General features: G+C 33.5%; 1 protein-coding gene across 1 annotated transcript in view; it reads right to left on the reverse strand.

Annotated features, from left to right (window-relative positions):
- Nucleotides 1-1,552: 1,552 nt before the first annotated feature.
- The window catches only part of LOC147064779 (uncharacterized), a 56,877-nt gene continuing 30,996 nt past the window's right edge, over nucleotides 1,553-27,433 (reverse strand). The window contains exons 2-5 of the mRNA XM_085958067.1: nucleotides 6,742-6,990; nucleotides 5,586-5,862; nucleotides 4,931-5,249; nucleotides 1,553-4,263 (exon numbers count right to left, since the gene is read on the reverse strand). Coding sequence (XP_085814193.1) covers nucleotides 3,034-4,263; nucleotides 4,931-5,249; nucleotides 5,586-5,862; nucleotides 6,742-6,988 — 2,073 coding nt within the window. The 5' untranslated portion in view covers nucleotides 6,989-6,990 and the 3' untranslated portion in view covers nucleotides 1,553-3,033. The remainder of the gene's footprint in view (nucleotides 4,264-4,930; nucleotides 5,250-5,585; nucleotides 5,863-6,741; nucleotides 6,991-27,433) is intronic.

Here is a 27,433-nt window from a genome sequence, read left to right on the forward strand (position 1 = left end):
ATTTTTTGAATTTGTGATTGTATATACTTACCCATTTATATCGTCATTATCGTCAATCAACCTGTGTCAATCCACTGCTGGATGAAGCTGATTCCACACCTTTGGGTCTTATAAATTCCTATTCTTATCAGAATTGGTCAATTCCTCTCAGATATAATATGACCATTATTTATCAACATTTCGATATGAATGTCCCGCACCAGAAGACTATGTTATTAAAAGTTAAATTTTAATTAAAAATTTGATTTTTTAAATATTATTCAACGGCTGCAAGCATTTATTTTTTATAGACTGCTAACCTTTTATTATCTAAATGGGTCCCGTGCAATGACATTAATATGGACGAAGCATGTGGGAAAAAAAATGACACTCATTTTTTTGTCGGGTCTGCCGAATGGCATAATCTGTACTAACGCCATTATGATAAAGGTGATATTGCTATAAATTTCCGATGCTTTTGTCGGGTCTGCCGAATGGCATAATTCATATTTTAATATCAATATCGCTCACTCAAATAAACATTGACACTAGAAACACTGTTCTAACGCCATTACAATAAAGGTGATATTGCTATAAATTCCCGATACGTGATATCGCATAATGGAAATTGCGAAATTTTGTCACGTGATGTCTACCTATACATGAGCGAATGTCGCTTTTACTTGCTAGCTACTGTACTGAGTGCGTTGTCCATTACTAATGTCATTGGTCCCGTGGCAGATTAATATTCACATTATATTGGATCGCTATTTATAATAATCACATACATTGCTTTATATACGAATTTATGAGATGTATAATTATTTATCATATTTAAATGCACGTGTTTTAACGAAACATTTATATAACTACACATATTATATTCTATTAAATTGTCCATGGTAGCAATCGGCGATTGCCAGCTGTTCTACTTGGCCTATCAGCCTGAGGTGGTGTCAGACGATATTGTGAAGGCCAGACTCCTGAATAGACTACAAATATGACCCCAAATTTATATTGGCAGTGACGACTTGCAAATCGTAAAACTGACAAATCAGCGAAATGTCAAACTGTCTGAGGTGAATGAAAATCCAATCCGAAGGGAAAACTCTATGCATACTTCACAATTATATTAAAATCCAACACCGCCAAGCCGTATGCAAGACCTAGCGAGACAGACTGGCGACTGCCAGCTGGCACTGCTAGTTTAATTTAATATTTAAAATAGTTTTTATAAAACACCATTAAAGTGATCGGGAGATGACAGCATATGATTTACAAGACAGAGTGGGGGGATTTTTAGTTTCCTAAATAGACTTATAAACAATATTATACTAGTTCCCCAGATGGCAGTGATAGTGTTTCAACTTTTTGGTTGTTGTTTATCTTTCTATTTCAAATTGCTTTTATTTTTGTGCGCACTTTGCCGTATTTTTGTGCCTTGTGATCCCTACCTATGCTGAGAATAATTCTGACCCACATACTAATAAAGGAAGGTATTAAGATTGGGTAGATATAAAAATACATAACAATAATAATAAAACAATTATACAGCAGTTATATTTTTAGAAAAAAGTATTTTTAATATTTATATCTTACATACAAAATATCACATTTTGAACAGGTTTACAAAATTTAATGGGTTATATGGGATTACTGCCATTCCTATTTCTTCAAGTTTCTATTAATAAGATTCAATGTAAGTAGGTATTTTTGTAAAATATTTGCCGTTTGAGGAATGAAATAGGGTAAGTATTAGGAAAAATTGATTCTAACGTCGGTTCCACACGATGCAGTGATTAATTGTAGGGTTAATAATTATTATATTTATAATACCATGAATGGTTTGTAAATAGATAGCTTATCACATGTCAAACTCGTGAAAAAGTTATCTTCATCTTCTTGAGCCTCCTGTCCTCGGATGAATCAATGCATCATATGAAGTTAGCTTAATAAAAGAATAATACACTTAGATACCTACTATACTGGTGCCACAGTAGAAGTATGGTGGATAGATACCAATTACATCCATGCACAGGAAATTGGCGGGACTAATTTGTATATTGGCTATGTTCACTGTCATCGCCAGTGTTTAAATCGCTTTTGTCGTATCGGCTGGTCTTAGTTGGGCCCTCATGACCTTTCTTGTTATCCACCCAAACTATCGAACCTTATTTACAATGTGGTACATTTATAAGCAGTGAATTTCGAATGTAAACAAGTTCACTTAAATCTAATTTATAACATTATCAAGTATCTATCATTAATAAGGAAACATTAATAAATGCTATGATTTTCATTATTTTGTGTATCTCTGCCCATAAATAAGATTCAGAAATAGGGGCGGCATACAATGAAATCTCAATATTCAGCATCATCACTGTACATGCCAATTGGCATAACCCTCACTTTTCACCGAAGTGACATTTTGATGGCAATGGACTTATTGCATACTCTTATATGAACTGGCTAAGTATCATAAATCCCAAAAATTATTTCATATCAAAATAATTCAAAACTATTTTTTTAGATATTTGTAACTTGACAAAAAATATTCCAGCGAAATGCTGTAACCCTCTAAACCTAACCCACTGGTGTGTCAATAATCAATTTGTAATAAAATAATATTTCATATAAAATTGTCAATGTTCACAATGAGTTGATTTTTTGCACATTACTCCTCCAAAGTACTCTGAGCCAAGTGGCGTAACCCTCATTTTTTTTAATGAAAAACATTAATAGTTAAATAACTACTTATCTTATCATTGTGAAAATTTTAACAGAGCTTTGAAGTCCGTTTTATATCAAATAATATGATTGATAATTTTGATTAATATTAAAATAAATCCAATGTGTACAGTTTTTTTCACTTCCTGAACAATTTGATATTTGAGGGTTACGACAATTGGCTTGGACAGTGACGAATTATAATGATATTTTTTTAAAAACTTAATATAAAATAATGTTTTGTTTTCATGTAGGTACCTAAAACAATAATTTTTACAAAAATTAATTTAATGCTTAAACATAAACGGTTTCAAAAATAGGTATTAACTAATGCTTTGGCTTACATTTATCAGTACAAAAACAATACTTTTTTAAGTGTGCAGTGTTTACACATCCACCGTCTCCTCTATAAGCGGTCAGTCGACTCACAATACCTTCAATTTGCATTTCATCAGTAACAGGAAAGTGCCTAACGGTTGCTTCAAACATCATTGTCCCAGGCTTAGTCACAAAAACTAATAAATAATCTGTATAGTTATCACTCGGTTGTAAATAATCATAAACATATAGATTAGTCACTTTTTGTAAAGATAATTTGGCACATATTCTACATTTCTCTGTATTCACAGTGCTTAATGTTTTTTCTATGTCTACATCAATAACATATTGAACGGCTTTCAAAGCTATCTCATGCGTCAACGGCAACGATTTCAGCATGTTGCAAGTGCACCAATGCGGTTCTAACGATGAATCGTCACATGACCTGTTAAAAGGGACAGGTTGAAAAAGACTTTGGCACATAGGGCAGCCTTCACTCGCGTTTAATTCAGTTTTTCTTCCAGAAAGCAAAAGGATATCTTGCAATGTAATATGAACGTCATATGGACTAGTCAAACGTTTAGTATTAATCAGCATTCCTTTGTGTGCTTGAGGGTGTTGATCTTTAAAGGAGTCAGGGAGCCAAACGAATAGACTCGGCAACCTTTCTTCATAGTAGCCCGAGAGCAATGATCTTAATTTTCCGAAACGTATGCCATGATCACTGATAAACCACACGATGGTAGTATTTAAGGCTCCGGATGCCTTGAGAGACACGAAGAAATCGACTACTTTGTCATCCATACTGGAAGGAGAGCTGACGTCGTCGTGACTGAATGTATTACTCCAGAAGAAGCCGAAGAATGGGTCATCAGCATATTTTTTTACAAAGTCGAGGGCATAACTGAATAAGAGCTCTCCAGAGGTTGTTTGGCCTGAGCAGTGTAATCGGTCTCCATTCCGGCTTTTGGTAGTCTTTTCAACGGCCATATATAAAGGACGTAAGTAGTGATCTGTGGGTGGATTGTTGAATCCTTTGTGTAGTGGTTTTCCGAATGTATCGATGCCTATATAGTCTTCAGCGTATGCGCTGACGTATCCAACATTTTGATAATGCTTCCACATGAAGTCGCAATTATCTGGTGAATTAATACCCTTTCCGTCGCATGCTTTTCTTGCTCGAGACTGGTTTCGGCCTGTTAGGATAGCCATTAAATTTGGATAAGTGTTGTCATCCATCTGAAAAAAAAAATATTACATCATTAATGCTTATCACTTTGAGATTGGAAATTGCTTAAATTTGTGTGAATGAAATGCAAAGATTTTCCGAACTCGCATTAATTTTTAACAATGATGTTTTAGCTTGACTGAATTGAAGAGTGTAGTATTGTGATAATGCAGTATTAATTATATTTGTTTCTACAATTTAGTTGTTCTAGTCAACACTAATTTTATTTAGGTTATCACACCATTTTCAAAGATTGAAAAATAAATGGATACTTATGGGAGTGCCATGCTACTATACATTTTCTGGAGGCATCTAGCGGCGAAATATGAAAGACGCAAAAACCGTTAAAATACACCATTTTTATTAGGTAGGTAGTACATAGAATTTTATGGATATTTTTATGTAGGTTTTAATTAGTTCTTTATAAGATCATAATAATATATTAATTAATATAAAGATTTTTCAACAATTCATTTTTTTAAATGTATATTTTAAAATTAATTTAAAAAACAACAACTTTTCTAAAAACTAAATATGTGTATAACTTGAAATCTTTTATAGTTCTATCAAATTGATCTTCAGTAGTATAATAATATTCCTGAGTATTTACAACATCTTGTACCAGTATTTTAAAAGAGATAAAAGTGTCGGCTATGACTTAAATGCTTGAACTGTAACCTTATTGTATCCTTGGAAGTCGAGCCATCCGTTCCTTTTCAAATATCTAAAAGTTTTAGGCATCGCTCTTGCTAAATTGATTCTGGATAGAGTATCAATTCCAACCATTAACACATTCCACGGTTTCTGTGTAAAGTTAGCTTTGAAGGTCTCCAGTCTTTTTTTGATATCCTCTGTTGGATGAATATTGGAGTGAGCATCTTCATAAACAGTCTTACTGTTTCTCTTGTTAGTATTTTTAATAGTACATTTGGCAACTATAAATTCTTCTGTATCTAATAGTGTAACTGAGCTGTTGAAGTCAATACAGGGTGACCGTCTGAAACATAGGAATAACAGTTCATTATTAGATTTCATTTATGAATTTGAATGAATAACCTTAATTCACAAATTTAATCTATCTATTGAAACGGAGTCTTGTTCTTAAATAATAAGTGGCATCTGCAATTTGTAGTGTTGGTTCAATGAAAACAAATACATATGACTGACAAAACTTAGTGTGCACTATTATTTATATCGGATTTTAACGGCATGCATCCACCCTTTGCCACTGCATGATAATATAACACAATACAATATATGGAATGTTACTCATGGCCTCTCGGTATTAAAAGAAATCATTAATATTATAATATAGTTAATAATATTAACATACACAATTTTTGCATCGGCATATTTTGGATCTGTCGGTCTTGTAATATTAAAATAGCAGCAAGCAGTTTGTTGATATTTAGTATTTTTTTTCTTCATTAATGTTGTATTAACGTGTAAAACTCCCTTTCCATTGGCATCGTGATCTAGATATGTGAAAGTAGGCTCATTCGAGCATGATACGTATTTCTTCGTGTGGAACATGACCATTGCATCTTTGCCGCGTGGATCGATGTCTGGTATTCGACACCGATGGCTCCAAACCAGGTATCCACTTGGAACTAGAATCAAGAAAAAAACATTATGTCAGCCTTACAAAATATTCAGTACCTGTAGCATAACCAGTGGCACCGAAAGTTAGGTCAGGTTAGGTTGATTATTTATTGAATTAACATTAAGTGGTAGTGTAAACGGTATTCGGTAGGTACTATGAAGATCTAGTGACAAAATTTCAAAAACTGAAATATTAAATGTTCAAAGCATAGGTACCGATCTGAAAATAATATAATATAATATAATAATATATAATATTATTGAAAAAATTACAATTTTTATACGATTACTTTTATCATCGAAAATAAATTATTAGTCAATATTATAATATACAGTATTGTCTCCAGTATAGCTTTATACAGTCATATTATTTCTTTTTATTTAAAAATATTTAATTTTTAAGAAAATAAAAATATATCTAATCGAGCCGAGCCACCTTATTCTGATGACCGTCTTTTAGTGGTTTTCAATTAAAATTAAATTGAATTATATGTGTAATAGGTACTGGCCAACTGCTATAATTCTGACAAAGGATTCATTATAATCTTGTTTGAAGTATGAAGCCATTTATATTATTTTCGTAATTTTTCAATAGATTGTATGTCTCTTAATTTCATCGCTAGATGTCTCTAATACTCATTACACTAATTATTCACATTCTATAAGGATTTTTTGCTTTGACTGAAAACAATACGTACATTTTTATTACAAGTCACTTTACATTTTTCATTCAACTAGCCGTACATTAGGTACCATATATACCGACATCGACAACTATAACCTGAGGTGCGACGGCTTAGGAAAGTAATAACTCACAATATATACATCGCGTGTATCAAGTTATAGTTGTCGTTCTTTAAAATATACAACACAATTGAATTCGTCACCTTGGTCAACTATGTACTGCGGTGCGAGGGCTAACAAGTGCAGAGCATCACCGTCCTGGAGTAAATGCTGATGATGGAAGGGCACGTAGGAAGGTCTGCCGAGGATGTACAGAGATGGAAGCAGCAGCAGCAAGATGGCGACACCGACCGCCCGAAGCCGTCGCGCCACCCGTCCGCCTGATGGCCACGGCGCCATTACCGGTTTGGAAGTGAGGCTTTCATCCAGTAACCGGACTGTCTCTGCCATTCCTGAAATATTAGACATCACCATCATAATTTGTTTTATTAATGTTAATGTATTGACATAAAATATAAGGTTTTCATTGTAGTTTCAATCAGCGCTCTAAATGGAATTGTTTACTAACCGGAACGCTCGATAATTTTAGAAAAATATTAACATAGTTATCTAATCGAATGTGTATTTTATAAAAAAATAAATGTGTTAGAATTTTTATTATACTTATGGTATATTATTTAGCTCATACGGTTAAATTAATATTTCCACGAGACGGAGCGATAACTTTTGGGATTTTATGAAGCGGAATGGCGCTCCGGTGTGCTCCGGTCATTTCGAACCATGGTTTCAATTACAAATTTTCAAACATTCTGTCGTTACGTAGGTACCTACTGGGAATTGCAATACCAAACAGAAATTTTGATTCCGGAGTTGGACAAAAATATGTAAAATTTTACCCAAAAAGAATTTTTTTGTTTATGATCTAAATGTGAAATTATACAAGAAATTTCACATTCAGTCCCATTTTTTTCACATTATTGATTGATAATGACGTTTATATGAGTTTTTATAAATAGGTAGGTACGCATATCACTTCGATCTCGAAAGCATATAAAGAATAAGTAGTGATCAATTTTTATATTTTATTATTATATAAACTAGAATCTGACTGAATCTGAGTCGCGTAGAATCATAATTCACATTTTGCAATTTTGTCTTTTTTAAGTTCAATATAGGTACCAAGTGATTCCAAAGGCATTAATATATATAAAGAAAAGTAGTTCGCTATCAAAAGTCACTTTCAACGTTTAAACCATGTGAAAATCGTTGACAAAGTTGACTGTTGGTATCATAACTTATATTTTTCAATTAATAATGTGAGTCCTATCATCAAGGCCTTTCAAACCAATCAGGGAGCTGTGTGTCTGCAGCCTTATGAGTTATGAGTATTATATATGTTAAAAAAATAATGTAATTCGACTCATTCACTCATTAATATTCAAGAAAGTTTAATACTTTTCTTCTAATTAGAAAAAAAACAGTTCTCTGGTAGTTTTTTGCGATTATCTTAAAACTCGATTTTGGGAATATGTGAGTCTATAAGCAACTCATCTGTATAAACACAAAATTATGGAGTTTTAAAAATAACTTCACAAATAAATATACATACTATATAATATTATGAATCCTGAGACGTTTCCATAGAAGTGATCGTATTGCAAACATTTATATTAAATTTATGTAGGTACCTACATTTTACCAGTAAAATACTAATGACTACATCAAATTAAATACATCATATTAATTTATTACTCAATATGAAAAGGTAAAATAGTCATTGTTGCCTTTGACTACGTCGTACAGAGTGGTGATTGATATTATTGAATTATGTTTATTTTCATTTGCAATAAATTGAATGAATTGCAACCAAATTGGCCCATCTCCAATTGACTGATTTTGATTTGCACAGCAATAAGTCTTGATGCGAATCAGAATAGTCTATTGCTACTGTCCATAAAGGATGATGTATTGTAATAACTAATGTCCATAATGCTATTCATATAAAATTGTTCAAGCTATGTCATCAACTGATAGAGCAGTGGCGTAACTATTGGTGTGCAACGAATGCAATTCACGCGGTCCCATGCAAGAAAAAATCTATAAGTACCTACTACTAATCGACTATATCATTAAAACGAGTCATGATTGAACAGTAAAAGTATTTAAATAATAATATAATAGAGAAATAATATTAGCATAAAACATGTTGGTTTATACAATATTATAGTGGAGGTTGTTTTAACATACCTACCTACTTTTGGTTGACGAAAAGTCTCTATATATGTAGATATTTCGAGTTGCTATTATATCGTAAACAGCGTACCGCACCATATTTGAAGTAGGTATAGAGTGCCATGGGCTTAGAGCCGGATTTACATTAAGGCTAAAGGGACTGCCCAGGCCTCTCGAAATCGATTTTTTTCATTTTTTTTAATACCTACGTTTTGATTAGTTACGTTTTTTGGACCCTCCGATTAGCCCAGTGGGCCAAGTGTAAATCTGACCCGGTATGGGTTGATGAGAAAATGTTGTCAGCCACACGCTCAACTAACACATTGCATGCAGTGACGTCCCGCGGGGGCAGGCAGATTGAGCGTCGCTTAGGGGCGGCAGTTACTTGAAGAGCGGAAAATCGAGTAGAATCATTTGGTATAATATATACAAATATCTACCTACACTTAGTAATACCGAAAATATTTTTCCATTAAAAAATTCAGCTCACTGGTTGAGTATCTCTGATTTCTGTATAATCTCACGCTGTTTTTAGATCTGCTTTCATATTTCTATCTGTAGGTATGCCTTATGGTCATCATAATTATGTTATACTGAAAATAGCTAAATGAAAACAAAAAATGTTGAGGACTTCTTCGAGGACGAAAAGTTTTTTGAAATAAATCAATAAGTATACCTACCTAGTTACTGTTTTTGTTGTTTAACCTGAATTACTACGTACTTACCAATGTTATGTATTGTTAAATAATGAAACAATCAATGGCGTATGTCCTATCTATAACATGACAACCTATGAAAATGATTTAAATTAAATTTTGTATGTTTTAGTGGTATATTTATGTTGAGTGAAAATGTATCCATACAACACATTTCTTAGATATTGGAGTCATGAATGGATGATACAAAATACTATAAATAATTGGGGCGGCAATTTGGCGTTGTCTAGGGGCGGCATTTTGTCTATGATTTTGTCTATGGCATTATTGCATGTTTCGTATTTTGTCAAAGTTTTCAATTGAAAATCTATTTATTATACATCGATTACAATGATAATGACAAATTACAAATTCAAAGCGTTGTGACATGCCATAAAAAACTAAGAGAAATGAGTGTTGACAATATTTAAATAAATTACGTACAAACATGTAAAAACGTATGTACAATGATCCCGAATCCCGGGATCCCGAGCTATTTTCGATACCTATGAATCCCGGGATTGATAGACATAATCCCGAAACCTTCGGGATTGATTTTTTTATCAATTTTTATGGAAAATAAAATAAAAACGAAAATATAACAGAAAAAATATTTTTAATAACAAATACCTACATTAGAAATAAACCGAGTTTGAATGAAATTCGATTTATACCCGTGTGTAAGTTGCCGATTCATTTTATTTTTTCACATAAATTAATACAAATGAGAAAGATTGGAAAAAAACAATGCTTCGCACTATTAACAAAATGATTCCACCATGATCTCATACGTTTTACGGCAGTTTCATATTTGGCTGACTAATTAGATTTATGAAGCGGAAAGGCTATAAGTACACCATGAATTGCTTTACTATTTTAAATCTCGCTAACCCATTCATTAAGTCTTTACTATCAGAAACAGCAATCTAATATTAAAATCACATTATTACTTATATTAAAATATTATTTACTCCATTAAACTTATGTATTTACAAGATTGAACGTATACAATATTAACAATAAATGTCTTAAATAGTGTAAATTCAATGACATTAATATGGACGAATCATCTGGGAAAAAAATGACACTCACTTCATTGTCGGGTCTGCCGAATGGCATAATCTGTTCTAACGCCATTACAATAAAGGTGATATTGCTATAAATTTCTGATGCTTTTTGTTGGATCTGCCGGATGGTTCGGTTCGAACGGGTTCGCTCAAATGAACATTGACATTAGAAACACTGCTCTAACGCCATTACAATAAAGGTCATATTGCTATAAATTCCCGATGCGTGATATCGCATAATGGAAATTGCGTGACGTCTACCTATACATGCGAATGCGCGAATTTACTTGCTAGCTATTGTATTGAGTGCGTCGTCCATTAATAATGTAATTGTGTAAATTATACTAGATTTATTTTTGACCGATTTTATCATTGTTATTTGTAAATATAAACAATTTATATTAACAATTGAGAAAAATGCCAATCCCGGGACCAGTCCCGGGATCCCGGGATTGTTAAATTGTAATCCCGAAATCCCGGGATCATAATTTTGGCTCGTGATTGGATTCCCTACTTCCGACTATGCCAAAAGTGCGAGAGGCTTTTAATTTCGTTCTTATAACAACACCTACATCGTATTTATCTTAATAAAAGGTATAATTTTCTTATAAATGGAAAAAAATATTTAGAACAATGCGTACTTTATCTTAAAGTTTGGTATATAATATAATATATATAATAAATCATGTCACTCACGATTGAAGCAAAAATATGATTCCCCTCCCTTCAATTAAATGAATGTATAGTATTATTTGCGAACATAATGTCGACGTTTTTTACTTTATCTTGTTTAACATAGGAAATATAACCATCCCGTGGCGTTGTTGCATGCTATTTATTACTAACCGATGTTTAATAACACCTGGCAACTTTATTTCAAGCATATCGAGTTAATTATTTTATTTGCGGGATACCACTTAACTTTGGCTGTTACACTTGACCCTTTTTATTACGGAGCATCAAAATCAGTTTTCGCCCACGGCGCTCAAATGCCTTAATTCTCTACTGGTATCATAATTTTGCTAAATTATTGTAATAGCGGATACAGTGATTGTACGCTGATTCTATATAATAGTGATGACTGATGATATCTACATAATCGTTTCATAATAAACTTTTCAACGTTTCTCTTGCCCTCTAATAAACCTATTTTTTACATAATATTATTAGGTGGAGCTCTCGTCGATTTGTGTATGTATTTTTTGTTAGAGATTTTAGCAGGGAATAATCGAAATTAATTGCAACAAAAAACGATCACGACGTCATGGTCATATCTCAAATAACAATATGTCTGAGAACATGTCATCTTGATAAATTTGTAAAAAATAACCTTGAAATCTTTTTATAATAAAACGTAGATCTTATTATAAAACGTAGGTATCTATTATAACTATTAGTACCTGCTAAGTCCACTGCCCCGTGCAGTGGCGTTCTTAAAAGAGGTACATTAATTATAGTCTTCCCCTCAATAATGCTCTATGTTACATTTTGGCAATTTTGAACTAAATATGCAACAATGATCTATTTCACATTGCCTCTGTTTTGGCATATTTTTTTTTTGATCTAGCAACAATAAGTCACTTATTTTTGATCCGTTATGTTGGCCTCCCTACAATAATGATCTATGCATCTGTCAAAATGGAGGGTGACACGAGAGGTTTTGTTAACTCTGCGGATGCACAAAGACTTCACAGAGAAAAAATCATATGGAAAATTGGAAGAGGAATACAAATAAGTGATTAAGGAATTCAGGAGAGGCCTTTTAATTACAAATAATTTCTTCTCAACAATATTGTTTTATTTGATTATCTCAAAATATCCAAATGTAACATATTATATCATTATTAAGGGGGAGGCTGCATTTAGTTATAGCATTTCAAAAATATATAATATTAATGATGACTTGGATTATGTATTAAGAATGCATTTGGGTGTATTACTGGTTTCGTTGATGTTATCGTTTTTTTAATAATACCCATTAAGTTAATAATATTAAAAGTATATATTATATATATCTACTGACACCTCTTTTTACGATAGGCAACCACCTGGACACTTCCAGCCCACTCTCACTCGAAAAGTAAATTCGCAAACGTATTAAGTTTACGACGCTTACTACAGATGCACAGAGTTCACTCCGCTCATGTTTTTTAGATGCAGTATCTCCCTTCGGATTTTGATCAATACTACTCCCCTGTTCACGCATTGTACAAGGTGCTAAATAATATCACGTAATACATTGTTCCGACGCGCGACGTCGCGAACTTTGAATAAAACCGACCTCCATGCGAAGTACTTAAATGCGTTTTAAGTTCTCCGAAACTCTTTCCCCTCGCACAGGTTATGCAAAATGAAATATTACATGCGTAGATATTAATTGATCTGGCGACCAGGCGTACACGTGATATAACTCAATTTCTATAGTTTTGAAACAATGTGATAGGTATTTGTTAATTCTACTCTATTCCTACGTTGCCAGCAGTTTCGGACTATAAACCCATCTTCGGAATTGTTGACTATAACTTTAAACAATGAAAAAACTTTAGAGTTTTAGACCATTTCCACTAACCTAGCCTAACCTTGGCTATTTTTGAAAGTTTGTAGTCAATTTAGTTTTATATATTCGTATCTGTACATATTATCGTTTTCAATGCTTTTTCTCCATATATAATCATTCAAGTAGAAAGTTAATTAGTCAAAATGTAGGTAAGTATGTCAATATTTCCCATATTAATATTCTTTACCTGCAAATCTTTGTGCATTTAGAGTTTGATTTCGTTTAAAATATGAAAACACGGGAAAAAAACGGGATAGAAATATATCATATTCTTCATCTTTAACCTTGTCCGCCCCTTAATTGGAGCTTCCGGATATCGCACGGCGTCTCCAAGAATCCCTGTCGCTCGCGAGTCTTATTGCATATTCCCAGTCATACCAGCATCCCGTAGCTCCACAGTAAACATTGGGTGGATGATATTTAGTACCCTTCCAGAACGCCGGAATCCATCTTGCTTGATGAGCATGCAAGACAGGTTGACATGACCTCTGCACTCTCAGAGTGATGAGAGGCTGATTGGTCCACTCGCAGAGTTATTGTAAAATACGGTGAAAATCGCGTAAATACGGAACGTAAGGCAATTATAAAGTGTAGAAAATTCCTGCTACGAATATGTATTGCCGAATTAGATGTTGAAAATGTATGTATTGATTACAGTCTATAAAAGGCCAATAATCGTTAAATAATTGGTTACAATTTTATTAACGAAAAAAAAATATTATAGTAATGCTGTACGCCACTGAGTTGTCGGCTAAAAATCATGACTGAAATCCACCTGTTAAATAGTTTTGTTAGGTATTTATTTCAGACAGTTTGGCAAGGTTAGGGATTTCGACATAGCAATATATTTTTAAAGAGATACAAAAAATACACAATGTATTATAGAAAAAAAGGAATTTATTTCAAAACGCTCGAGTTGACTTCAATACGAAGTAAAGCTTCTTTGATTCCATAGAATAAATTACAATAAGCCGAATGCACGATTTGATGTGCTATTTTTAATGCATTTTTAGTCTTTTTAAGAATGCCGGCAAAATCTTGACAAGAGATAATAATTAAAATCTATTATAATTGCCAGTCATTATTTGACTCGTACATAGAGACAGAAGTGCTAATCTGGCTGGAAATTAAATTTTCATTATTACAGTAATTTCGACATAAGATACAATTGATAGCTACACTTCGACTACATTGCCTGTTGGTATATAATATTATATTTATTTTCGCGGTTTGAGATTTCGTAATATATTTTCATCGTTTTCTATAAAAGTTTAATTAGGTAATTAAAAAGATTTCAAGTTACTTACACACATTTTTATATTTTATAAAAATCATTTTTTTTTTAAAGTTAAATATACATACACGAAAACAGATTAACAAGATAAGACGATTCGCTCGGCCAAATAAACAGATGAACTTGCCAAATGATTAGTTCAGTTCAGGTAGGTATCACATTTGACAACAAGAAACCATAATTATCACTGGAAACGAATCTCGATAGTGTAAGACTATAAGGTGCTTAGTTTTAAAATATAGGACCTGTATGATCAAAAGGGTTAAAGCTAATCAGACTAAGCTGATGGACTGTAAGACTGTGAGTGATAAAAATTAAGGAGTTAACATAGAGTTAAATCTTAATCCGTCTACATAACGCTTGCGGCGTCAAGTCAATGGGCCGCGCCATCTAGGGGTTTCTTTTCAAAGTCACGCCGCTACAAATTATATTAAAACTATGAAATATTCAAAAATACTTTCAATTCCGTAGAAAGAATTTATTAAATTAAGTAAGTACCGACTTATTAATTTGAGAATTTTTTACAACTTTATTTAAATTAAAGTTCATATGTATTTGCTTTAAAATTATTGTTTTTTTTTCACTTATTCACATTTTTAGATTTAGAAAATTGACCGAAAGTGGGCCTTATACGATCTCTGCGGCAGTGACAAAGTTTTGAAATCATGGACCTCAATAATATTAACAAAAATAATACATTTATTTATTTTAATTCGTCACTGTATGTTAATATAATTTTACAAATAAACAGTCATTATTTAATAATACCTATAAGATATCAATTAAAAATGTTTTCAAGGTATTCTCTATTTTAATTTATTGTGTGACGAATTGTTTCAATTAGTATTTGCACATAAGTACCTTCATTGATTGCTCGGATCGATGAGCAATTAGTCAATAATCTAAACAATAAATTTAAAAAAAAATAGGCGGTGGAGAACGGGTGGTGTAGGAGCTAGCAATTGGCTCGACTATATATTATTATTTTCACAGGCTGAATCCCATGACTGGTGTACTCCGACTATTTCTATCACTACGGTCTAACAACTAGAAATTGGCGATAACAGGAAGTCGCTGTAGTCGCATATAGAAGACTTCTCAGCGATAGAGGGGTGTTTAAATAATGTATCGGCTCTACTTTTAGATGCGACTGTTTTTCTTCTTTGCAATAAACCAAAAGTTTACTAATAATAATTCTAACATCACTCCTGATCGTTTTAGACATATCTTTAATATACAAAAAAAGCTTCAATTTACGTAAATTGATAGATCCGTAGATACAACACGGCAGCGTACAATCAAATGATAAATTTGAGGGGGTTCCTTATTTTGAAAACGGAAGTGCGATTAGCTGCACTAGAGGAGATTGTTAGTTCACAGTTTTGATACGTAGGCAAGAAGTTTTTGTTCGACAATAATAATGGTGCATTCATATGAGTGCACGGTTGAATCGTTCCAACGACTGGTGTAATTGGGAACTACTGGGAAATAGTGATCAAGTCATGAAATTATACACTGTCCTTTGACTCGTGTCAACATTAAATTTATCGACAGCCAGCGAGAAACAAGTGGTCAACATTTGTAGGTAGGTACAAACTTACCAATTCCCATAACTTCTATTAGCAAGACGTGACAAAATATATTTCGTCCGGTGGTATATAGGTATACCTACATCGGAAAATTCAACGAATTGTGCACTTATGTATAAAAGCATGAAATTTAGGATGATATAGCCATATATATCGTAAGTGTCATTTTTAAGATATTGAGCCGTTTCAAAATTCACTCAAGAGCCCCTAAATTCCAAAAAGGCGGATAAAAATGAAACTTCTTATCACTGACAATTGATTTGGTTGATTTTCAGTTTTGTCATGGATTCTATATGGCACTGAATACTACTTTGGAATGAAACTCGACGTTTTTCAATAATTGGAAGCCCAAAAAATACCAAGATGGTGGCCAAAATATTAATTTTCTCTAATAAAATCGCGAGTTGACATATTTTTTGTTTATACATACATTTTATGGTGCTGTATTATAATTAATTCAACGTTAAACTTTATTTATTTCATATAGTTAAACTGGTACTTCATTTATGATGTAATATTTATATTATTTAGCAAAAATGCATTTGGTTAAGATTAACTTTATAGTGCATGAATCCATATTATGACAGTTAGTACACATATTGAGTTTCATTGGAATGCAAAAATTTAAATACATATATTTGAAAGAAATTACTCAATAACGAATTAAATCTAATATATAAAAATTAATATTTGTGTGTTTGTGTGTTTGTTTGTTCGTATTTAATGCGCAGCCATACCGTTCATCCGATTGCGATAAAACTTTGTAAACTTATTGCTTGCACTTGCGGGAAGAGTATAGGCTATACTAATATATAAAAAATGAATGTCTGTCTGTCTGTATGTCTGTCTGTGTGTCTGTCCCGTATGCGTTCCTATACCATTCATCCGATTGCAATGAAATTTTGGTAAGTGGTTGCATGCACACCCATGAAGATTTATGAATTAGAAAAATCATCATCTTCTTCTTCTTCTTCATTATATTTTCTTTTATTCGTATGGTTCCTATACCATTCATCCGATTGCAATGAAATTTTGGTAAGTGGTTGTATGCACACCCGCGAAGATTTCTGAATTAGTACAACCATCTTCTTCTTCTTCTTCTTCATTCTATCTTCTTTTATTCGTATGGTCCCTATACCATTCATCCGATTGCGATGAAACATTCGTCAGTTGTTGTGGTAACACCAGCAATGGTTTTTGAATAAGTATAACTATCTTCTTCTTTTTCTTCTTCTATTTGTATGCGGTTCTATTCCATCCATCCGATTGCAATAAAATTTTCGTCAGTAATTGTGCCAACACCCGCGAAGGTTTCTTCTATTCTATCTTCTATTCGTATGCGTTCCTATACCATTCATCCGATTGCAATGAAATTTTGATCACTGTGAAGTGTTGTGCTCACGCCGCAAAGGTTTCTGAATTGTTACAACTATTTTCTTTTTCTTCTATTCTATCTTCTTCTATTTGTATGCGTTCTTATACCATTCATCCGATTGCGATGAAATTTTGACCAGTTGTTGTTAGCACGCCCGCGAAGAGTTCTAAATTAGTACAACCATCTTCTTCTTCTTCTATTCGTATGCGTTCCTATACCATTCATCCGATTGCAATGAAAATTTGATTAAGTGTTGTGTTCACGCCCGCAAAGGTTTCTGAATTGATACAACCATTTTCTTCTTCTTTTTCTTCTATTCTATCTTCTTCTATTCGTATTCGTTCTTATACCATTCATCCAATTGCAATGAAACTTTGGTGAGTTGTCGTGCGCATGCCCACGAAGATTTCTGAATTAGAAAATCATCTTCTTCTACTATTCGTATGCGTTCCTATACCATTCATCCGATTGCGATGAAACTTTTGTCAGTTGTGTGCGCACACCTACGAAGGTTTCTAAATTATTATTATATAACATACAAAGTTTGTTGTTTGTTTGTTCCATCCAATTTTGATTTTTTTTTACTACATATTAATAACATTAATAACGTTTTCATATTTTGGATTCGATTTTAATTTAGTGTTCTTATGTTTGACCTTTACTCCTATTTGAATTATTTTCATATTGCCATATTGTATTACACAGATATTTTAATATTAAAAAAATAATTACCTCTTATTATTTTTACATAAATATAACCACGACGCGACCCTGTGCGAAGCCGGGTACTTTAGCTAGTATGTTATAAAAATGATATTTGAGAGTAGCTACGTTTTCAATAGGAAGCCATGACGCTCAGGCGCGTACGCAGACAAATGGTCGGAGGAAGGGAGGTCCATTTCGAAAAGAATATTTATAATAATTTATTATTTATTTTTAAGGCGCCACCAATATTTACCCCGCATAATACTTATATCTTCTTATGGCTTTCCGGATATAGTACCAATACGCACTCCGTACTTTGAGTGTAATGATAAACACCTGATCAGCAGCTATATTTAAGTGTGCTCACCTACGAGATATAGTTACGTGTCGCATCCAATCGATTAAGCAAACATTGGATGCCTCAGATAGGTGCAACCATTATTCATGAGTGCCACGGATGCTCTAGTGGCCACAGGCTATGCGTATCGTCGAATGCCAATCCATTGAGAAAGTTTTTAACAGCCAAATCATCCAGGCCACGATCCTCAGACACGAGGTCCTAACGAAGAGGAAAACTAAGCATATCTTCCATTCAGCTAAAATTATTTGTATTTTATCCGTTCTTGGCTGAGGGGTTCGGATCCAAAAAATCGAAATAATTGAACATCTTTTGAGTCATAAATATAGTATATAACGAAGATTTTTTTTAGGTTTCGAATAATTGATTTGGCATCGCTAAAAAGGTTCTAAGGCTGTTTTACTTGCATTATAAGTACACGCTGATTTAATAATATTGCAATAGGTACGGGGCCATTTAATAAATTCTATTTAATACCTTGACCAGTGTTTCTCTGACCTTGGAGCACGTGGACCTTTAAACTATTATATAGTAATTTATTAACAGTCATTATCATCGCCGTATATGGACAGGTTTGTTATAATCGCACACATCTGACAATGATTAGTGGATATTATCGTTACGTATATAAATGAGACGAATAAAGAAGTACATAATGGAGACTGGTAGTAACGCAGTTAAAGACAGTTTTTATTTGTTGTTGTTGTTGAGACTTACTCTTTTCCGAGCTGTTATAATCATATATTTTCTTTTTGGAATCATATTTGAAAGCTTTTCTCAAATAATTAGCAAAAGAGGGTTTAAAAATTAGGACTGTAATAGGACGAACGGTCAATGCACATATGTACGAAGTTTTATAATTTACCATGTATATTTTTCCGATACAGTAATTCCACGAAAGTTAGGATGCTGTTTTTTTTCTGAAATTTTAATATTTTTGTTAATAAACAACCCATTTTCGCCGAAATTACAATATTTTTAATCCTGGGATTTCGGAAACAATAAATTTAGCGAGATTGCAAACCTTAACATCTACGCAACATCCAATATAATTTATTAATTAATTAATACCTATAGGTTTGCATTTTTTTTTATTGTATCATTACGTTGTTATAATATCTTGGGGTTGCTTCTAAAATTTGGTAAAGCGATAATTTATGGATTTCGAACTAACAACAGATTATTTGTTTATATATTAATATTATGTAGCTATGCTAAAAATAATTCTTACAAGATAAAAAAAACTTTTTATATACTTACAACATTTTTAAATTTTCTGTTAAATCATATAAACTTGACTTGACTAGCTTAAACGATCATAGAATACTGAAATGTCATATTGACATTTCATTTTGATTTCCATAGTAACGTGCGTATATATTAAGGCCATACCTCAGTTGAGACACGGTCTAAAAAGATCGTCGCTAGGCGATGCGTGGATTGCGGGTCGCGGGTGCAAATGAGGCATGTCAAACCAAATATAATTTGTCTTATAAATCCAACATGTGTTCATTTAATGTTCTGTTTATTGTTTTATCAGTAACAATAATAATATATTCATTGACATGTTTTCTTTTTAAAGTAAATGGGTAACGTTTTAAGTTATCTTTACACGATTTAAGAATTATTACGGCCGTCGCTATCACGAAGCAAAATGACGTGGTTCCAGCTCTACATTCTCTCTCCGAATGGGAGCGAGTGCAAAATTTCGTCGCGCCTATGGTTGAAAATTATTTGCTGTTTCACTGATGAATCACCTTAATAATTTAGTCGCTAGGGCAATCCGCTTAGCAACCAATAATGGTGTCGAAATAACTTTTCATACAAAACAGAATTAACTGAAAATGAATTCAATTCTACTTAAAGATGGCTAAAAGTATTAAAAAAATGTATTGGCATCGTGTTCTGGTATATTCTAAAAGTTTCGAATGTCTAGCTAGTCGGGAAGTTAGTTAAATATCGATTGCAAGATTTGTACCGGACAAAGACCCACCGGAAAAATAAGAATACGAGCTAAGAAAAACGTTGTAAAAACAAGGACAACGATATATAGAACATGTCGAACTTTCAAATTGCAATTAGGCTCCATAACGTGATTTCGAGACTTACCAACTTTTGGCAGTATCCTCACGATATACAATATACCTACATACAATTTGATATGAGTAAATATGATGTTATTTGAGGCGTAACCTAAGGATATACCTAAATTAAATCTAGAACCGGTTGTTAAAAAATGCGAATGAAATCACCGCAGACGTCATATTTTTTTGCATACTGAGTAATATTACAAACACCTGATAGGACAGTGACGTCCCTAGGCAAAGCACCGCCCTTACACGAACTCAGTATGCAGCTCTCTTTTTATTTGTATACCTATTAAATGAGTAAATTTTACCATTTCTTTTCATAATCTTAAACGGGAAAATAAAATTATTTTAGTCTTAGGACTCTTAGGTATATGCCAGGGAACACAGACTTAATGGAAACAGAAATAACTAACGGGTGTGGAGTAACAGCAACCGATATCGAATGTGGAAGAATATGGGATAAATTTAAACAAGTGTCAAGCGTCATTCAAAGCTTGACGTTCGTTCTGACATCTGCTCTCGGTTTATGCACTGACACTCAATCAATTTTGGTGTATTTGAAGGTTGCAATACATGCTATTGTACGCATATAATGTGTGTTTCATTTTCGTAGGACACATGTAGCGTATTGGGGTATACTTAGTCTATCTGAATTACATTTATTAATCTGTTATGTGGTATATGTGCATCATTCTACTTTGGCACCATAGGCGATTTGCGAGTGTATTGGCATTGTTTACTGCAATGCCTGTTTCAATGCTAGAAAAAATTAGCACCACTACAACTACAAGCCGCTTTTGCCATCCACATGATGCCATTATAACATAATAATGTAAGTACATATAAGTGATTTAGGTTAAATGTAAAAACATTAAAAATGTATATCTTTCTGTATTGAAAAAAATGCATTATTTCTCATATTTAAATTAAAACTAAGTAGTAGGTATTCGAAAACAGATGTGATCAAAGAAACTCAAGAAAATCTTTATCTATAGGTACTCTATAGAGATGGAGTCTAAGCCCCAAGTGTAAATTTTCAATCAAACTGAATAAAAGGTTAGTGTCACTAACTCGGTATCCCTAACTAACCTGTGACGATCAGTGGCGCACCCAGGATTTAATATTGGGGGGGGGGGGCAAGGAGGAGAATATAAATTAGTCCCATAGGCTCTTTTTTTTCTTCACAGCCTAATTTCTCGTTTATCGGTCCGTTGTCTGTTGCACTCGGTGTACCTACACCATGGTCCCCACATCCTGAAACGGGCCCTCAGGCTAAGATATTTGGCGGGTCCCCCCTACCTACCGCTAAGATTAAAGCCAGTGTGAAACACTACATTAACGTTTTTCAAATTGTGTTTTAGTTCAAATTAAGGGTAGGTACTTACACAGTGAATTATTGGCGATTTTTAATACATCCACTTTAATAATGGAGCTGTTGAGTATCGACACATAATAATCAAAAAATATATTGCAGAATTATATAATTGAAAATGTTCATGACCATGAAGTATAATAGCGCCGCAGGCGACTTTTTTTACTATTAAAGCTAATTTATGATGTGTGTTTATCTCACTTATCTGGTCAACCCGACACGCCGGGCCCCCCACAGCCCGGGCCCCCAGGCTAGAGCCCTGTCAGCCCTCAGAAGCCATGACCTACGCCACTCCGGAATTCGGGTGGACACCGAGAATTTTTAGACAGTTCCATTAGGGATTAGGTTTCTAAAAAGTGTGTTTTGTGTTTCGAAAGTGTTTCGAAATTTTTGTGTTTAAAATTAAAATCTAAGAAATTTTCTAAAAAGGGTGCTGGAGAATTACAAATCATTTTTTTGCCGTTTTTTATTTGTTTAAGCCCAAAGGTATAGTTTATTGGCTTTCAGTTTCAATGTTTAAAATCATTCTGATAATTTTCATGTTTGGGGGGTGCCAGGGCCCCTTGCACCCCCCCCCCCCAGGGTGCGCCACTGGTGACGATGTCTCATGACAGGGTGCTAGTCATATTATTATACTGGTCTGCATGTAGAGTGTAGGATATGATTGCGTATCAGGTTCATTTGCCAAAAGATGATCTGCCAAAAACGAATGACGAAACGATCTCCACTACAATGTTTAAAGTATGGTGTAATCAATATACGTACTTTGTTTGTAGTATTAAAATATTAAATGTATTTAATTATTAGGATGTTTATGTTTTTTTAATAACAAAAATACTCACGATTACCAACGGTAAAAAATGTGAAATGTGAAAATGTTACGGCGCTGCGGTGTGTTGAATAATAGAAAGTGAAAATCATGATGATAATTATAACGGTGTCTTATTGTTTCCGTAATCTGGATTTAGATTTAATTATTGTTGGTAGGCACTCTATCATTACGTATCTTGTAAGAATCGTTCACATCTTTTTTTTGTTTACTGCAGAAGTCAAGCGTTACCTAAACAATATTTTTAAACTTGTTTAAAAATATTTTTTGTAGGCAATGTGTTTTTATTTTCTTGATTGGTATCCGATGAGAATGCTTATATTAGAATATAGTATATCGAGGAGATAAAGCTTTTCGTGGATAGATAGAACATGTACTTATTTACTCATAGTCAATGTTTACACAAGCCGAATGCAAAGATTGGCACCAAAACTCGTGTCCGGAAACATGTACGTATGCAGTTCGCCGTAACACACTTCACCATGAAATGTTGTATCGGAAATATATGTCCGTATATTAAAGACCAACCTCTTTGGGTTGTATAGTACTGACATACTATTATGTCTAAATAAAATAGAAATCGAGAGCATCCGTTGTTTGTTCTCCCAAGGTGCAGAACCATTCTGCCACTGGCAATGCCAATTAGGAGGGCGATGACTATGTTCAACCAAATTGCTTCGGGTGTTGATATATTCCACATGAGTGAGGGTGAGTTTAGGTAGACGCTATTTGATAAATTCTTAAAATAGGGTCTCCTGAGCAAACTCGGTGTACTTCTTTGAACTTTTATATGTATAATTGTATTTTCACTGCTTTTGTATGTTTATATTATGTTCTCTTTTTATATTTTCATTTTTATCCCTTTTATGTATTACTTTTGTTTTTCTTTCTTCTTTATAATAATGTTTCATGTCATGTTGTGAACGTCTTAAACTTATAATTTGTAATGTCCACGATATGTAAAAATAAATAAATTGAAATTGAAATACACTTTACAGGAAGACAGCAACTAATAAATTTTGAAAATAGCCGATATATTGGATTATTTGTTAGGTTAGGTTTTCATTCTTGATTTTTTTCAAATCAGCTATGAAAATTGAATTAATGTTCATATTGAATCTAATAAAATTGAAGACCGAAAGCTCACGGTGAACTATGCCACGGTGAAAAGTTTTACGTAGAATTTACATGTAACCTCCAAAACTACGTGGAACTTTTTCGTAACTTTCAAAATTAAGATGCACTTTTTAATGAAAATAAATAATTTAAGCAGATTGTTTTGTTATTATTAAATAATTACATAAAGTATGTACATATTTAGACTATCGTTACAACTATCAAATACCTCAGATTTAAGCACGATCAAGTGATAAATAGCTAATGTACATGAATACAGTATTAGTGTAATTGAACGCTCAAATCATGAATCGAATTAGTTCACGTGGAATATCTATTATATAAAGATTATTTTTGAAATGCTAAGATTCCGCGTGTGCGTTCAACGCGTGCGTTGTACCCATGCGTAAAACGCGCATTCTAAATTACAGCTTGTGATTGTTTTACAATTATTGAAATTAAAAAAAAAACACCCAAAACGAAAGAGGATACCAACATCCTTCCAACGCATGTGTTGTACGTAGGTACGCGTATAATACCCCTTTACACGTGCACAGATTTACTGCTGACAGTATGTATTATCGCGGCCATAACAATAAAATGATCGTGTAAACACGTAATATCGTGTAAGTTGCAAGATTGCATGTATAGATAAAAAAAAGTTCAGAAGCTTTGGAATTTTCACGCGACAGTTGGATTTGTGCGATATCTGCGCCCGCGCAATAGAACGACGGTGGTGAACCTGCCGGAAAAAATAGAAACTACACCGCGAAAAGCATTTCGACGTTTATATTTTTTACAACCAATCAAATAGCACCATAAAATGATAACAACACGTCTCGCTTACGCTTAAAGAATGAGTTTGGCAACACAGTCAGCACGTTTACGTGTAAACAGTTATTGTCGCGATGGTTGAATTTACACACTATTGGTGCCAGTAAATCCATGCACGCGTACAGGCGCTATAAGCTCCCTTATTCATTGTTTACAATATGATGTATATATACATATGATATACTATATTACTACAATGTGCTGCCCTTAAATAACGCATGGTCAGAAACACCTAATAATTATTATATAATACTAGCTGACCCGGCAAACGTTGTTCTGCCATATAAATTATTTCTAGTGAATATTTTGGTTGTTAAATAAAAAATAACGAATGTATCGTAAGTGTGTGGGGATGGGGTCTATGACAGAAAGAGGAATAGAGCGCTGTAGACGATGACCGCCGATAAAAACAAAAAAAAACATCAACCATTCATTTTCTCAATTCAAAATGAGTAATAATGTTCATAATGAATGAATTACCTGTGACAGGATCTCGTTATATAATGTTTATGCAATATCCGTCTTGTCCCTTCCAGAAAATTAGCGGATATTGGAGAGCGTCGTATGAACGGTGTGTGTCAGCGATGAACTCCAGATTATTGTTTCTTCTTCGAATCACGATTTCTCGCGTCGATGTGCGGTCGCCAACCATGATTCCAGCAATGTCGTCAACAACAGGCGCATTGAATCGACGCACGTGTTCTCCAGCTGGTGTTTTATCAGGATTGATGACAATAGCGTGATTGTCACTTTGCAATTCGTGCATGTGTGCTTTGAAGAATTTCAATAATTCATTGTGCTCATTCACCAGGGCGTCCAGTTCGCCGACGATGCGCCTGGCATTAGGCGAATTGAGGCTATTGTAGCCGCAACGTGCATCCACATGATTGATGTCCTCACCGCCCATGAAGTAGATTTGTAAAAATTTATGTGGTTCGTTTGGCATTGGCAGCAATGAGCCTACTTTGTGGTATACTTGGCCTTTGATTTTGAACGTAGAATGGAATTGTTGACCATTTGCCGCAGTATTGTGAACTATTTCTGTTGCTCCGAACGAAGTCATTTGGAAGCATGAATTGAATGTGCGAATGGACTTCAGGAACAGGTTTGAATCTGAAACCGTGCCGATGAGCAAGCCGTTCAATGGTTCTGGTGGTATCTCAATTTCTGGTAGTTGCACTTTTCCTGATGCGCAACACATCCCGGCTGACTCATGTTTGAATTTGAGCGCATGACAATGGAGACATTCTTTGTCCATAGCACCAATCAGCACTTTCGGATGAGCGGAATATTCAATATCTGGCTCGTACTCGAATGCGAGACGAAGGAACAAAGCGGATAAAAATGTTCGATGTACATGTTGGCGTTGTCGGTCATTTGCTCTGCGTGTGTTAACTACGAACCGGCGCGCTTGGCTCCGTTCCAATTGTCGTTGTTGATTTCGTTCAGCTCGTGCCTCTTGTGATTGAGATGCACGCAATTGCGACATGCTTACACGCACATTTTTGTTATCTTGTTGGATTTGTTCGTCTGTTCTTTCTGCTCTACTATTTTGCATGTCTGTTGCTTTATTCGTTCGACGGCCCAAATGCCCCCCCTTGTGTCTTGCTGGCATTGTGACATTGATACACGCACATAAAAATAGATAAATTAAAATAAATCGTACAAAATTTTGCACGCACTGCGTTGTGATATGCCGAATGAAATGTCAAAATGAGGCGACGCTTCTCTTGAATTCTTCTCGGACGTAGCGCCATCTATCATTCAACAACATAAATAATTTCGTTCTGTTTGAAATACGAACGACGGTTAAATTTGTTCATACAAAAATAATATAGTCACGATTAAAAAATGGGAGGGTGGGGGTAGGAGAGTGAAAATTTGGAGTTATAGGTATTTTTTTATGCCAAATAATAAAAAAAAATACAAAAAAAAAATTGTCAAAAAAATAAAAGAAAAATTTTCTGGATAGAGATACCCTAATCACCTAGCGGTATGAAATATACTTGTTGACCTATTCTCATACCTAACAAATATACATTTAAAAAATCATAAAAATCTGTCCTGCCATTTCGGAGGAGTTCGACCACAAACATCGTGACACGAGATATAAATAAGTAAAAAATTAAAGCATTTATTTACACGAGTTATCTTGACACAGATCAGGGAATATAAATCTTTGCTGTGATTAACTATAATTTTAGTGTATATATATTTTAAAAGTTAAAAAAATTAATAGTCGACTAGTGTATAGTACTGACCAATCAATTTCTTATTTTCATAATATTAATTCATTATTTATAATTTTTCAGAATATTGTTCAAAAATTGGTCATAATTTTTTTTTTATTCTATTCGCAGAACCCCGGATGGAATCACTAATATGAATATTTAAGTTTCCACTATAATATTATGACAAACGTTCAACTTATTGAACGGTTCTACGGAATTATAAAAATGTCATGTTATAAAATGTTAATAAAATATAATTAAGTATTTTATAACGTAAATTACTATCAGCCATATGTATGCAAAGTGAATAATTAATAATGAACATTTTCATTAATTTGTTATAAATTCAATCAACTTATTGCCAAGTCAAAGCTTCTATAATGGGAGGAAAAGAATATTTTTATACACACCTTAATAATTAATGCAGGACGATGTTCTAGCGTGAGGAATGTGTTCAACATATTGGCAAAAAAATAAACCTGATTATGTTGCAATAGCATGCAACGCAGAAAACAATATTCTCGAGACATTTTAGTTTACTATTTATCTAC

The sequence above is a fragment of the Rhyacophila brunnea genome, unplaced genomic scaffold (assembly GCF_057557595.1).
Source record: "Rhyacophila brunnea isolate RB1 unplaced genomic scaffold, BYU_Rbru_1.0 scaffold_7, whole genome shotgun sequence".
NCBI lineage: Eukaryota > Metazoa > Arthropoda > Insecta > Trichoptera > Rhyacophilidae > Rhyacophila > Rhyacophila brunnea.